This window comes from Myotis brandtii, unplaced genomic scaffold, assembly GCF_000412655.1.
Source record: "Myotis brandtii unplaced genomic scaffold, ASM41265v1 scaffold958, whole genome shotgun sequence".
Taxonomy (NCBI): Eukaryota; Metazoa; Chordata; class Mammalia; order Chiroptera; family Vespertilionidae; genus Myotis; species Myotis brandtii.
This window is the reverse complement of record NW_005371960.1, coordinates 233524-247499: the sequence shown is the minus strand read 5'-3', so window position 1 is coordinate 247499 and position 13976 is coordinate 233524. Positions and strand designations below refer to the sequence as shown.

Sequence of the window (13976 nt, the reverse complement as noted above, 5' to 3'; positions counted from 1 at the left end):
GGCTCTTCCCTGGACCAGGCCCTGGTCAGGGTGCATGCAGGAGGCAACCGATCAATGTGTTTCTCTCACATCAATATTTCTCTCTGTCTTTCCCTCTCTCTTCTAATCTCTCTAAAAATCAATGGGAAAATATCTTCAGGTAAGGATTAAAAAATAATAATAAGTAATAGAATGCACATAGTCCACACTTTCCGTGGGCCAGGCACCCTGCAAGCATTAATTTATTTAATCTTCCCAACAACCCTATGAAATAGAGATGATTATTATTATTATTCCATTCAATGAACAACTCATGGAAGAAGCTATGATATAAAGTCCCCAAATAAATATAATTGGAACATGGCTAGTGGTTGAACATCAACCTATTCCTGGTGAGGGCACATGCCCAGGTTGTGGGCTGGATCCCCAGTGTGGGGCGTGCAGGAGGCAGCCAATCAATGATTCTCTCTCATCATTGATGTTCCTATCTCTCTTCCTTCTCCCTCCCTCTCTGAAATCAATAAAAAAAATATGTTTAAAAAGTAATGATAATTTCTGAAGATTGATAGACACTTCTCACCACCCTATTCTTATTTACCTCAGGTTAATATGAACACAGGCACACTATGCCTGACAGCAAACGAGAAAACACTTAGGAAGGATGCTGGGAACAGAGCTCCCATAGGCAGACATTTTCCATTTTCTTAATTTCAGGCTCTTGACTTTTGGAGGCCTTGATTCTTTCAAAGATTTTTGAGTAGCTGAGTAACTTGTTGTTTGCTCCGGGTGTCTCCTTTGAGGACAACTTTTACCTAACACATATAATTAAACATGTGCATATTTGCTTGGCTACCCTGGAAGCTTGGAAATCCTATTACAGGTTGGGCCTGTGCTTATGGAAAACCTCAAGCAACTTGCAGTAGTGGCTCCCAACCTGGCAACGCTTCATTATTCCTGGCCTGGGGATAGGGACCTTGGACAACAGCCTCCCCGCCCATCAGTGCTCCTTCTTCATCCTTGTCCAGCACCCGCGCCCATGCTGCCCCACAGGCTGCTGGACAGATACTCTCAGAGCGAGCGTCCATGCAGTATGCCCAGTAATTGCTAAGAAAGGAGCCAGACCATGGAGGGGGATGGGAGAGAGGACTTTTAAAAGCTTATATTGCCTACTCAAAGGACTTTCTGTAGGACTGAAGAGAAGTGAAAACTGATGTGTGAAGGGCTATGTCTTTTTAATAACAACTTGATTGAGATACTTTTCGCCTACCATACAATTCACCCATTGAAAATGTACAATTCAATGGTTTTTAGTATATTCACAAGGTTGTACAATCATCACCAACAATCACTTTTAGAACGTTTTATCTCCCCAACAAGAAACCCTGTACCCCAACTGAGTCATTCACTATATCACCCTAATATCTCCTTCCTCCAGCCCTAGGTAACCACCAATCTACTTTTATAAATGCCTATCTTAATATATGGCTATAGATGTTTTCTGTGATATTTTATCCCAACTATATAATCTTTAGTTTACAAATAACTCCTTTGTTTCTTCAAATGAGCTGAAAATAATCTGCCTCCTATAAGAGAGTAACCCTGCTGCTGATAGACAACTGGGTTGCTGTTATTGTATTTATCAAGGTTGGCTTTCTGTTTTTGTTTTCTCTTATTTTGACTCTAGTCAAAAGATTTAAGAAGTGGTTGTGAATGAGGGTTTTCCAGTAAAATCCAATTCATTTATTTATTCGACAAATATTTATTGAATGTCTACTATGTATCAGGCACTGTTATAGGATCTTGGGCTACACTGGTGAACACATCCCACCAGGATCCCTGTAGCAGGTCGCTTCAGCTTAGGACACATGAGAAGTGTGCAGGTGGGACAGGAACAATCTGCCTTTCGGGTCCATGACTCATCTTTGCTCTACAATGAGGTACAGAGCTGCCTCTCAGATGGGACATAGGAACTTGGAGGGATTTTAGTAGAAAGTTTGTGGCAGGAAAAGACAGGGGAAGAGGAGCTGATGTAGGTGGAAGAGCTCCAATGAAGATGGGACTGGACACCAAGGTCTCATCATAGCCCCTTTACTGATCCACGAATGTGCAAAGCTAACAAGATATTGAGGAGCAACTCAAGGTTGGGGGTAAGGGGTCCCAAGAGCCAGAGTGACAGAGACCTCCTCTCCCAGGCAGGAGTGAGGCTGTTCTTCACGTAGAGGCCAAGGACTATATTGGCACCCACAGGAGTCAAGAGGCCACAGAGCTGCATCCTAGGACCAGAGGGGGCAGCCTAGAGAACCATACCCATAGATATGCTGAGGAAAAAGTTTTGGAAAAGATGGAAAAATCCCTCCAGGCCCACCTGCAGAGTCAGCTGAATCCACCAGGTCTGCAATGCGGAGTGGCTTTGCCCAGCATGGCTTTCCTGGTCAGGTTCATTTTAAGAAGCTCCATGGTTGCTTCAGCTAATCTAGCAGATTAAATGCCTCCACAAGGAAGGGTAGACCAATGGGGAAAGCAGAGCGCCACCTAGTGGCAGGGAACAGTGATGGCTCTGATCACCTTTCTATTCCACTCCACCCTCTTGACAGGTGTTAGAAAGGAGAAGGAAGTGAAACCTGGGACAGGAAGGCGACCAGCATCCGTAACTGCCCATCCCTTCCTCATGCAACTTCCCTGTCTACCAACATTTATCTCATCTCTGAAGGTTTAATTTCCTTAAGGTGTCTGAAGAAAGTTTTTCCTAAAATCCAGTCTTACAAATAGGAAAACAAACATTCCAAAAGAAAAATGGGTGAAGGTCATGACCAGGCAAAGCTAAAGTGGAAGAACTATCACGTGGCCAATAAATATAACAAAAGATGTTCAACCTCACCAAGAATAAAACAGATGCAAATTAAGCAGTAAGACGTCATTTTCACCAATTCACATTGGAAATTGATAACACACAGTTATGGCAAGCGTGTGGAGACATGACCCAGAATTTGCACTTACAGAAATATATTCTCAGGTAATTACCAGCCAAGGGTGTAAAGAAGCCCAGACACGGATGTTGTTCATCATAGAAAACTAAATGGAAACGATTTAACTGTCCATCATCAGACCAGTAAAGAAGTTACTCTACAGCTATTAAATTTTGATGACAAGGTGCACTTACTGACAGAAGCTTAGCCTGGGACAGATTGTGAGGTTAAAGAAGCGACTACAGAACAGCACGGGCACCCATCTCATGCTCGTAACTGTGTGTTGTGCATGAGAATGCTGCATAGAAAAGGGGATATAATTCTACAAACCAAAATTGCATACCAGGATAGATTGTACACTCGAACACAGGGATTACATTGCAGGCGATTTCTTACTGCCCTTAGTATACTGTTTACAGAAAGCATGTGTTGTCTTCATAATTAGAAAGGAAAGCTAGTTTGTCTTGTGTCCAAATGATTGGAACAAAGGCAAAGGGAATGGAAAATTGATGGCAGATAGATTTGATTGCAAGAGAAGCTGATGGTTTTCCATGGCCTCTTACCTCTTCCCCTCCATGAAATTTGGTTCTTTCCCTCTGCTGGTTTTTACGTGGCCCCTCCTCCCCCAAAGGGATTTTGCATTGCTCTTTACAGAACCTCCACCCCCATCTCCGTCCTCCCTTTTAAAACCTTGCTTCAGAGAAACTGCCCAATAAATGATGAATGCTGAAGCCTATTTGATTCTCTCTCAGAGTAATTAAGGATAACCCATTGTGTACCTTTAAAAATCACTGAGCGCTAACGCTATTTGCATCAATGCCACGTTAACACAGTTTAAGCAAATTGCTCAATGTTAAGTGACATGTCTATTGAAGGATTACTTTAACCGCCTTGGAAGTGGCACAATTGAGAAGAATTATTGTAATAATGAAGTATAAAAATATGGTACTTTCGTAAAAGAAGTGAAAACACAAGGGTTATTATTACCTGCATAGTGTTTTAAGTTCAACCCTTTTCCTTTCTTTCTTTTTTTTCCGTTTCAATGCTTCCTCTGGGGCAGGTTCAGACCGCCCAAGGACAAAGCTTTACCTTGGTTCTGGCCTTGGTAATGTCTTATTAGGTTAGATCATGGAAAGAAGGATTGCGATTAGATTAACATTCATGCTCTGACCAGTCAAATGTTATTACAGATCTCTGGTCCACCACCTCCTACACAAGCAGCCAAAACAGCCCCCGTGCCAATCCAGGTAAGAACCTAAACTCACCTTTCTAGCTGATGAAAGTTAAGTTTGTTTACACGGGTTTTGTCTTTCCAAATCCTTGCCATTTGATTTAGATTTGGACAGAAAGCATTCCACCGGTTATGCCAACAAAAGATACAGCCCAGGGGCCCCACTTGTAAAGAAACTGGTAAGAAAAGTAAGGAAGCCTTACATAAGCAAAGTTTTCACTCATCGCTATTCCCTGGAGGCAATTTTGTGGGGGGTTTAATAAGAAATTCCTAAGGATTCAGTAACTGGCTCTTATAAACCTGAAAAGGGATACTCTCTAGGGTTTATGCCTGAGGAACTAGGGTAAAAGGAGGAGAAATTTTTATCTTTTCCCAGGAAAGGCAGAGCTAAGTTGGCCCTGGTACTTCCAGATGTGAGGAACAGAAATACATTCCCTCCGCTCCAGGATTTCTCCTGTGCACTGTGACTCTCCCTGGCTCCCTCTGCTCCATTCTGTGCGCCCTTCAAGGTCTGACCCAAGCACTGGGAATGCAGAGGATGGAGCAGTTCTCTTGATGTTGAAGCCTGTGGCGATTAGAAGGGGGAACTGAACTCAGGGCCCAGAGGTAGTGGAAAGCCTTTAAGGCAGTGGTTCTCAACCTTCATAATGCCGCGACCCTTTAATACAGTTCCTGTTGTGGTGACCCCCAATTTCATTGTTACAAATTGAACCTAATTAAAGCATAATGATTAATCACAAAAACAATATGTAATTATATATGTGTTTTCCGATGGTCTTAGGCGACCCCCAAAGGGGTCGCGACCCACAGGTTGAGAACCGCTGCCTTAGAGGCTTTCGACTACCTCTGGGCCCTGAGCTCAGAGACTTGATACAAGTACTATTCCCTTTGCAGCCGCAGGGCATTCGGATGGGCCCAGACCTCCAAGGAAAACAGAGTAGGTCTGTCTTTTGCTAGGGGGTACCTGCCTGCCCTCCACATGGTGAAAGACTCCTAGAGAGACGGAAGGTTCTCTTTTGCTTTGATGCCAATTGGAGCAGGGGCTCCATGAGGTCTCCCGGACAGGACTAGCAGCTTCTACGAGCTTCACAATTACACCCTTGCTAACGTGCCTGCTGCTGTCCTGGACAAAGGGCTTAAGAATCAGATCGCTGGGCGGGGCGAGGACTGCAAGGCCATTTTAGGCCTTAATAGGCCCAGGGGAGTGTTCAGGCAGCCAAGCATGGGGCACTCCTTCCTCCTGTCCTCTTGGCCAGGATCTTTGCCTCCTCTGCAACCCCCAAAAGGAGGGCCAACCACAGAGAGCTCAGCTGGCTTCCAAGGAAAACCTGAACCAGGGCATTTTCATCAGGGGGCAAAATGAGGGAAAGAAAGCAGACTGCTGGCTGCATGTGGATCGGCCGGCCCAGTGCAATCCCCTCCGGTACCGAAGGCAGATGCTCCGGGAGCTGCTCTCCGGAAACCTGCGGGCGGGCGGTGTCAGCCTGGCCAGGCTGCCCGCTGCTCAGCACCCCCTGCCCGGCTTCCCTTGCCGACACGCCCTCCCCACACACTTAGGGCCTCGGCGGCTCAATCCAGGTCGCCCGAGTTGTGTTAACCTCTAGAAAACGTCTCTTGGCTTTGTCTGTTCTGCGTCGAAGAGAAAATTTCTGCCGGTCCAGACACCCCAGGGCTCTCCTGGGGCTGGTCTGCTTGAGAGGCCCCCAGACCTGGGCAGCCTAGGCTCTTGCCACTGGAATCAGGCACGGCCAGGGGCATGGTTGGCAACAAGACCTATCTCCAGGCCCTACTTTCTTTTTCTTTTTTTAAAAAAAAACATATTTTTATTGATTTGTGAGAGAAAGGGAGAGGGAGAGAGATAGAAACATCGATGATGAGAGAGAATCATCGACTGGCTGCCTCCGGCACACCAGGGATTGAGCCTGCAACCAGGGCATGGGCCCTGACCAGGAATCGAACCGTAGCCTCCTGGTTCATAGGCTGATGCTCAACCACTGAGCTATGCTTGGCCGGGCTCCAGGTCCTACTTTCTACTGTCCAGCAACCCAAGGTTGTTGTCAGCATTTGACCACATTCCCTTTTTCTATCCTCCATTTCTTCTCCATCCTCCTCCTGCTCCCAATAATCACGTCCTCTCTCGTTGACCCAACAGATGCTCCCAGTTCCCTTTCTACCCTCAAATCCTACCCACTTCTGCTGCTCCCCCTCCACCATCATCGCTGCAACTTTGCTCTGAGCACCTCAGATCCTCCCAGCGAGCCCTTGGCCTCAACCAGCTGTGAAGCCCCATCATGGCTCCTGCAGGTGGAGGGCACCCCCCACCACACACTGTGAATAATGGCAGCCCCTATGCCAAACCCCCCCTCCCACCAGGGCCCTGGGAGTCGGACAGGAGCCACCTGTGCCAGCCTGGTTGCTCCTGCCCTTTTCTGAGGACGAGGCAGGCGCGCTGTGCTCCTGATGACTGACTGACGTTAGGACTAGGTGACTTTCCTTGGAACCATCCTTTTGCCCCCTGAGCTCTGTTTGATCAATGAGCTTCACTGGCCTGGAAACCTAACCATGGAGTTAATGTTGTTTCCGTGGGAAAAGGGCAGCCAGGTCCCAAACACCCCGTACTGAGCTTTGGAGGGTGATCCGTTTGTAAACGGGGCCTGTCGGCTTCACGGGTGTGACAGCTCATGCCCAGGCCTCAGATGGTCCTCAGCCTTCTCGTGGCCGCAGCCCCCCACAGCCGCAGCTGCTCTCTGCCTGCTTCCTGGGTTACTGCAGCCAGAGGAGAGGAAGCTCAGGGGAAATGTGCAGCCCCCGCTGCAGGAGGCCAGGCCCAGAGAGGGAGGAGGTGTGGAGGGAGGCGTGGAGGTTCCCCAGCTGCCTCTCAGAGCGACACCTCCTCCTAAAACTGCACCCCGGGGAGTCACTGGGGAGAAACCGGGGAGCGGCAGGGCCACCTGTGCTTCTGTCCCATAAACCTTTGGAGCCAAAGGGCCCTGTGTTGCAGCTCCCGCCTGGGTCCCCTGCTGGTGACTTCCAGATGTGCGAGCAACTCAGGGGCCTACCCACGTGCCCTGAGACACTGAAGCAATGACTCATCGCGGGCGACAGATGGTGGCTAAGTGCAGGCCCCAGAGCCGCCTGCTGGCCTTGAGGGTCACTCTGCCACTCCCTGGCGGCAGTTTCCTCGCTTGTGAAATGGGAACGTCGTTGTACCGAACTCACAGGTTCTTGTGACCTAACCTCCTCTGGTGCGTGGTCAGTGCCTGACACCAGTTACGCTCTCAGGAAATGTTAATGTTTCTACATTTTCACTATGGACATTAGTCAGAACCAATACTTCCCTTAGACACTAATTGTCCCTATGAGATGACCAAGCAAGAATTGTCACAAAATTGCCCTAACCGGTTTGGCTGAGTGGATAGAGCGTCGGCCTGCAGACTCAAGGGTCCCAGGTTTGATTCCGGTCAAGGGCATGTACCTTGGTTGCGGACACATCCCTAGTGGGGAGTGTGCAGAAGGCAGCTGATCGATGTTTCTCTCTCTCTCATCGATGTTTCTAACTCTTTCCCTTCCTCTCTGTAAAAAACCAATAAATATATATATTTAAAATAAAAAAAAGAATTGTCACAAAATTAACTCCTTGTTTTTCAGCAGTGCCTGACACTCCAGAATGATTTTGATATATTTACCTCCATGTGAGGCAGGGTGACAAGTCTTTTCTTTTCTTTTTAATATATTTTTATTGATTTCAGAGAGAGAAAGGGAGAGGGAGAGGGAGGGAGGGAGAAAGAGAGAAACATCAATGATGAGAGAAAATTATTGATCGGCTGCCCCCTGCACATCTCACACTGGGGATCCAGCCTGCAACCCAGGCACATTCTCTGACTGGGAATCGAACCGTGACCTCCTAGTTTATAGGTCGACACTCAACCACTGAGCCACGCTGGCCGAGCACAACACGTCTCTATGACTTCAGCTTCGCCGAGGAGACTTAAGGTCAGAGAAGATGGGCGAGCCCCGCAGTGCCTGGCTAGTGTTTGGTAGCCCCAGGATGGGTCTTCGAACTTCTTTTTCCACACCACCCTTATGCCTCAGCACAGGAATACAAACATTCTAACAAATTTACTTCCTTCTCATTACAACCAAGTCCAAAAGCACCAAGTCTCAGCTGTCCAAACATTTTCCAGCCCTCGGCTTTTGGATAAAAGTGATTTGGTTCAAACTTGTCCCAAATAAATGAAAGTGGCACCAACAGGACAGGCTTCCAGGACAGGCAGAGGCATGGAAACGGTCTATCCCCAGCTAAGGTAACAGCACCCAGCATTCTAATTCTTCATAACCTTCAAGGTGCCGAAAGCCCTGGGCAAAAACAGATGTCACCAGCACCTTTTTTTTTTTTTTTTTAGGGAAAGGGCAAAGTGCATATTTTTACCAGTAGGTGGCAATAGAGTTATAAGGCTAAAGAAGCAGGATGTTTAAACATATAAATCCTAAATATTTTGAACCTGGCAATCATCTCACTCAATCTGCTAATGTTATTCACAAAGGAATTAAGGTTCACAGAGGGCATGTGACTTGTTCAAGGTCACACACCTGGTTAACGGCTGAGCTAAATTAAACTCAGCTCTCACCATTAAATCAGAATGTGCAAGAGCACAGAGTGACTTGCAAAATAGCTTGCCATCTTAAACATATGAACAAAAACACAACTTCTTTTGAGTGTGTTAATACTTCCAGCATGCAGTAACAGTGATGGCTTTGAGAAAACAGTTTGTTACACCCTTAGCTCTGCGCTTTCTGAGTTGGGTTGGGGAATAGGGGAGGGAGGGAGGGGGGAAGGAAGGAAGAGGGAAAGAAACAGCTGTTTGGGTGTCCTTTTGAGACTTCCTAACGTGCCAGTGTTCCTCCCAGCCCCTCTCAACCATGATTCCCCCAAACAGGTCAGGGACTTGGGGGTAGGAATCTCCCCTTCCCAGCCACCCTTTCTACTTTATCAGCCAGCACCAGTGTGTGTGTAGGGGGTGGGGGAGCATTAAATATTTTACTGCAGAAGGAATGCCAGGTGCCGCTTGCTTTATTCTGCTTGAGGCACACAGAAGCAGAGCCTCAGGAAATGAGTGCCTGCTCCCCGAAGGGGCCACATTTCTCCTGTGAAGTTCCAAGGAAGAGAACACAAAACAGATGGGCGGGTGAGGCGAATGCACCTAGAATGTTGGGTACACACTGTGTGTTTAATTGGTGTGGAGGGATGGATGGTGGATAAAGATTTCAGATGGATACAATGAAAATTTTTCTCAAAGTCTCAATAGTCCAATGAAGAATTCACTACTTTGGTTGTGTAATTAATGAGTTCCCCATCTCTGGAGGCATTCAAGCACTAGCCATCCACTCACTTTGGTAAGGATACTGGGCGGTGTTTGGGTTGGATCACCTTTTAGGTTCCCTTGAATCCCAGGATTCCTACTTTTCCATGATCCTTCATGCACAATGAGAGGAAGAAAAGAGCAAAGGTGTTTTTGTCTTTGGCTTCAAGACCTTTCAATGAGAATATCCCACACATTTCAGGCTGCTTCATCCAAAAGTCTGCCCCCTGCCCTGCCCCTTCACTGAACTTCCTGACACCGTTGGAAAAGGTGATCATCCTGGGGGGTCACTTGAGAGAGACTGCTGGTTCACCTAAATAACAAGTTTGTCTCTTTTCACTTTGAAAATCAGGGGACATGGACATGTGGAAACCTGGATCGGTCCTTTTAGATGCAGGTAATTATGCAGCCCAACCTCCTCACCAAGACCAGATGGAGATACAAAGGATTCAGAACCAGGGAGTCCAATAACCCAGCCGGGCCCAGAGGCCAGGCCCACAGAGAGCAGCCTTAGCGCTTTCACCTCCCACATCAGGGTCTGATGACCACGCACAGGGCACCTGGCAACTCCCACAAGAGCCTGGGCTAAGGGGGGGCATTATAGCAAAGCGGAAAAGCAAACTGTGAAGACACAGAGCCAGAAGGGAGTGCGCTCCCTGCTCCCAAAATGGGTTTAGACCAGTGGTTCTCAACCTTCCTAATGCCGAGACCCTTTAATACAGTTCCTCATGTTGTGGTGACCCCCAACCTTAAAATTATTTTCGTTGCTACTTCATAACTGTAATTTTGCTCCTGTTATGAATCATCATGTAAATATCTGATATGCAGGATGTATTTTCATTGTTACAAATTGAACATAATTAAAGCATAGTGATTAATCACAAAAACAATATGTAATTATATATGTGTTTTCCGATGGTCTTAGGCGACCCCTGTGAAAGAGTCGTTCGACCACCAAAGGGGGCACGACCCACAGGTTGAGAACCGCTGGCTTAGACCCTCTCTCCATCTGGCCGCGCTTGACTTCCTTCTGTTTCCCCTTCCTGCTTTGCAAATGGTACTGAGGCTTTCCCTTCACCTGAAGGAACGGTGCTCACTGTTCCTGCCTTAAGTGTTTGAAGCTGCAGCAATAAACCGGCCTCTGGCTCTCGGTGCAAGAGCAGGACGGACAGAGTGCAGGAGAGGACTTATCCTCGGGACTCCCATGTCTTCTCTCCCTCCAACGCGGAGCCTGGGCAGTTTCCCTGAGAGGCTCCTGGCTGAGAAAGGCCCGCAGACGCCCAAAGTGAACTCTTTAAATGACGTGAGGCAGTGAGATGAGTAAGCTGACCTTTAATGGGAAGATGAAATCATGTGCTTTGCAAGTTGGAAAAACGAACAAGCCAGGAGCAAGCTCCCTGCCGCCAGGAGTGGGCAGAGCCCCCAGCCCCTCCCCCCATTGCCGGACTGGGAGGCTGGGGATGTTCTGAGCATCCTCAAAACAGGGAGACCCACTTCCGGTGCAAGCTTCCCTCTGCCTGTGAGGTCATTGGCCTTACCAAGCCTAAAAAGAGTGCTTATGTACTGTCTTTAACTCCTTAAGTGATGTATTTGTGATCTTGGCTCCCATGTAAATGGCTTCTAAAAAAAAAAACACCTGCGATTGAAATTCAGGTCATACAGCCTCTCAAAGCACAAAGCTGTTTTGCACCTTTACTTAGAGGGGCCACATTTTAGATCCTCTTACTTGTTTGAGTTACTTGTACCTTCTCTACCCCTCTAGACTCCATCCCCACCCCGTAGGATGGTCCTCCTTGTGTCTCACTCATCTTTGTTCACTGACTCAATCACCAAATGTCAGCTGAGGACCTGCAGGTGGTGGGCACCGTGAGGGTTTATGATGAGCGAGGCACGGGCCCTCACCTGGAGGTTCTCGTAGTTCTGCAGAGGGATGAACTATAGTGGCAAAGCACTTCATGCTTTCAGATAAGGAAACTAAGGCTCAAATGAGTAAGTTAACAGCAGGAGACAGAACTCAAGTCTGACTTCCAATCCCTGTGAGCACCAACTGTGTCTTCAGTGGACAGTCAGTCAATACTAATTTCTTCTTATCCCTTATGATGGGGGTGGTGAGGAGAAGAGCACAGTGAGCCATAAGCCAAGCCCCCTGAGCTGGGTGCGAATATCCATTATGTCCCCATCCCCCGGGGTAAGGCCAGATGCTTCCTGCCCTTCCAAGTCACCAAAAGTTTACTGCTTTTTCCAGGATTTGTCCCAAATGAAGAAACAAGCACACAGCCTCTGGACCCTGCATCCCAGGGAGATCCAAGTAAGTTAATTAACAGCTAGAAACCCAGAGTGGCTCTGACATCTGATCTGCTCGCTCCTCTCTTCCCACTCACTCCCACCCAAACCCGCCTCTTTCCTACCATGGATCTGCTTACCTCCTCTCTTCTGTCACTTTGTTCTAAGGGGAAAGGGAAGTTTTGAAGGATTTAAACTTTCTGTGTGCATGAGGGGGAGAGGATCAGCTGTTTGAAACATCACTATGGCAACAGGGTAGGATCGGGAGACAAGAGCATATGAAGAGAGGAGGCTGGCCAAAGGACAGCGGTCCAGTGGAGATGAGAGTAGACAGAGCTCAGAGTTGCAGAAAAATAGCAGATTCAGTAGATATCAAGAAGGGGGCATCTACAGGGTTGGAGGAGGAGGTGCAAGAGAAGGGGCAATTAAAGATGATTAGAGCAACTAGGGATGGTGCTGCCCTGAGGACCACTGCAAACAGGGCAGGTTGGGGCAGGGAGGTCGTTCAAGTCTGTTTATCTTCTGCAAAACACTGAGAGTTGACTACCCAGACTACCCTGACACAACATTCAGATGGAACAGCCCAGCCAGAAATTTAGAGCTGGAAGGTGATGAGCTATGGCTCAAATCCAAGGCTATGAAAACAGGCAATATGACCTAGAACTTATACCTGAAGAACTTTAACACTAAATAGGTGGAGGAGAAGCCACCTGAGGATACCAGAAAGGAGGGACCAGAGAAAAAGAGGAAAGCCAGGAGGGAGTTGGGTGTTCAATCCAAGGAGAGCATCCACAAATTCCCCCAGACGCTTACTACGAATCAGCCACCACTGGGCTGTGAGTCTCGACCCCACTGGGAATGAGAATCATCTGAGGACACTTTTAAAAATTAAAGATGACCAATTCCTGCCTCATACCTACTGAATCTGAGTCTAGATCTTGCTATTCCAAGTGTGGTCTGGGGACCAGAAGTGTCGACATTGCTTGTTAGAAATGCAGAACGTCAGGCTCCCGAAGCAAGTGGTGACTCTGCACAAAAACTCCTGAGAAGCAGGCACAGCCCACTGTGCTTCCCAGGCACCTTATTCGCTGAAACTGCCTACGCGGCTGAGACTCACCCAGGGTTAAGACACACTGGCCTGATGTATTTCTATGGCCAACACACAGCATCTTACCTAATAATAGACAAACATGGTAACTGACCATACCTTTGCTACGCCTCCCATTGGCTAATCAGTGAGATATGCAAATTAACCACCAACGAAGATGGCGGCCGGCAGCCATGGAGCTGCAGCAAGCAGGAGGCTTGCTTGCTCCAGTGATGGAGGAAGCCAAGGTTCCCCGCCTGCTGCGGCCTGCTTGAAGCTACACTGAAAGCAACAAAGTTTCAATTATAGAAGGTAAATAAACCCCAGATACCTGCTTTCAGCTGGCCATGGCCACAGAGCTGGAGCCTTGGGTTGCCCCTGGCGATGGAGGAAGCCAAGCCCTGGCCGGCTCTGAGCTCCACTCCAGGTTACAAAGTTTCAATTATAGAAGGTAAATAAACCCCAGATACCTGCTTTCAGCTGGCCATGGCCACAGAGCTGGAGCCTTGGGTTGCCCCTGGCGATGGAGGAAGCCAAGCCCTGGCCGGCTCTGAGCTCCACTCCAGGTTACAAAGTTTCAATTATAGAAGGTAAATAAACCCCAGATACCTGCTTTCAGCTGGCCATGGCCACAGAGCTGGAGCCTTGGGTTGCCCCTGGCGATGGAGGAAGCCAAGCCCTGGCCGGCTCTGAGCTCCACTCCAGGTTACAAAGTTTCAATTATAGAAGGTAAATAAACCCCAGATACCTGCTTTCAGCTGGCCATGGCCACAGAGCTGGAGCCTTGGGTTGCCCCTGGCGATGGAGGAAGCCAAGCCCTGGCCGGCTCTGAGCTCCACTCCAGGTTACAAAGTTTCAATTATAGAAGGTAAATAAATCCCAGGAAAAAAAAAGAAAAAAAGGAGAGGCTGGGAGCTTCCATCGCCGGGGAGGCTTGGCCAACCTGAAAACAGCCCTCAGCCCCTCACCCAGACTGGTCAGGCACCCAGTGGGGACCCCCACCCTAAAGGGGGTGTGGCCAGCCTGAAAACAGTCATCAGCCCCTCACCCAGGCTGGCCAAACCTCCATG

General features: G+C 48.1%; 1 protein-coding gene across 1 annotated transcript in view; it reads left to right on the top strand.

The window, feature by feature from the left end:
- VIT (vitrin) overlaps window positions 1–13976 on the top strand; it is a 104645-nt gene that overhangs the window by 67230 nt on the left and 23439 nt on the right. The window contains exons 8-10 of the mRNA XM_005886089.2: window positions 4136–4192; window positions 9889–9933; window positions 11782–11844. Coding sequence (XP_005886151.1) covers window positions 4136–4192; window positions 9889–9933; window positions 11782–11844 — 165 coding nt within the window. The remainder of the gene's footprint in view (window positions 1–4135; window positions 4193–9888; window positions 9934–11781; window positions 11845–13976) is intronic.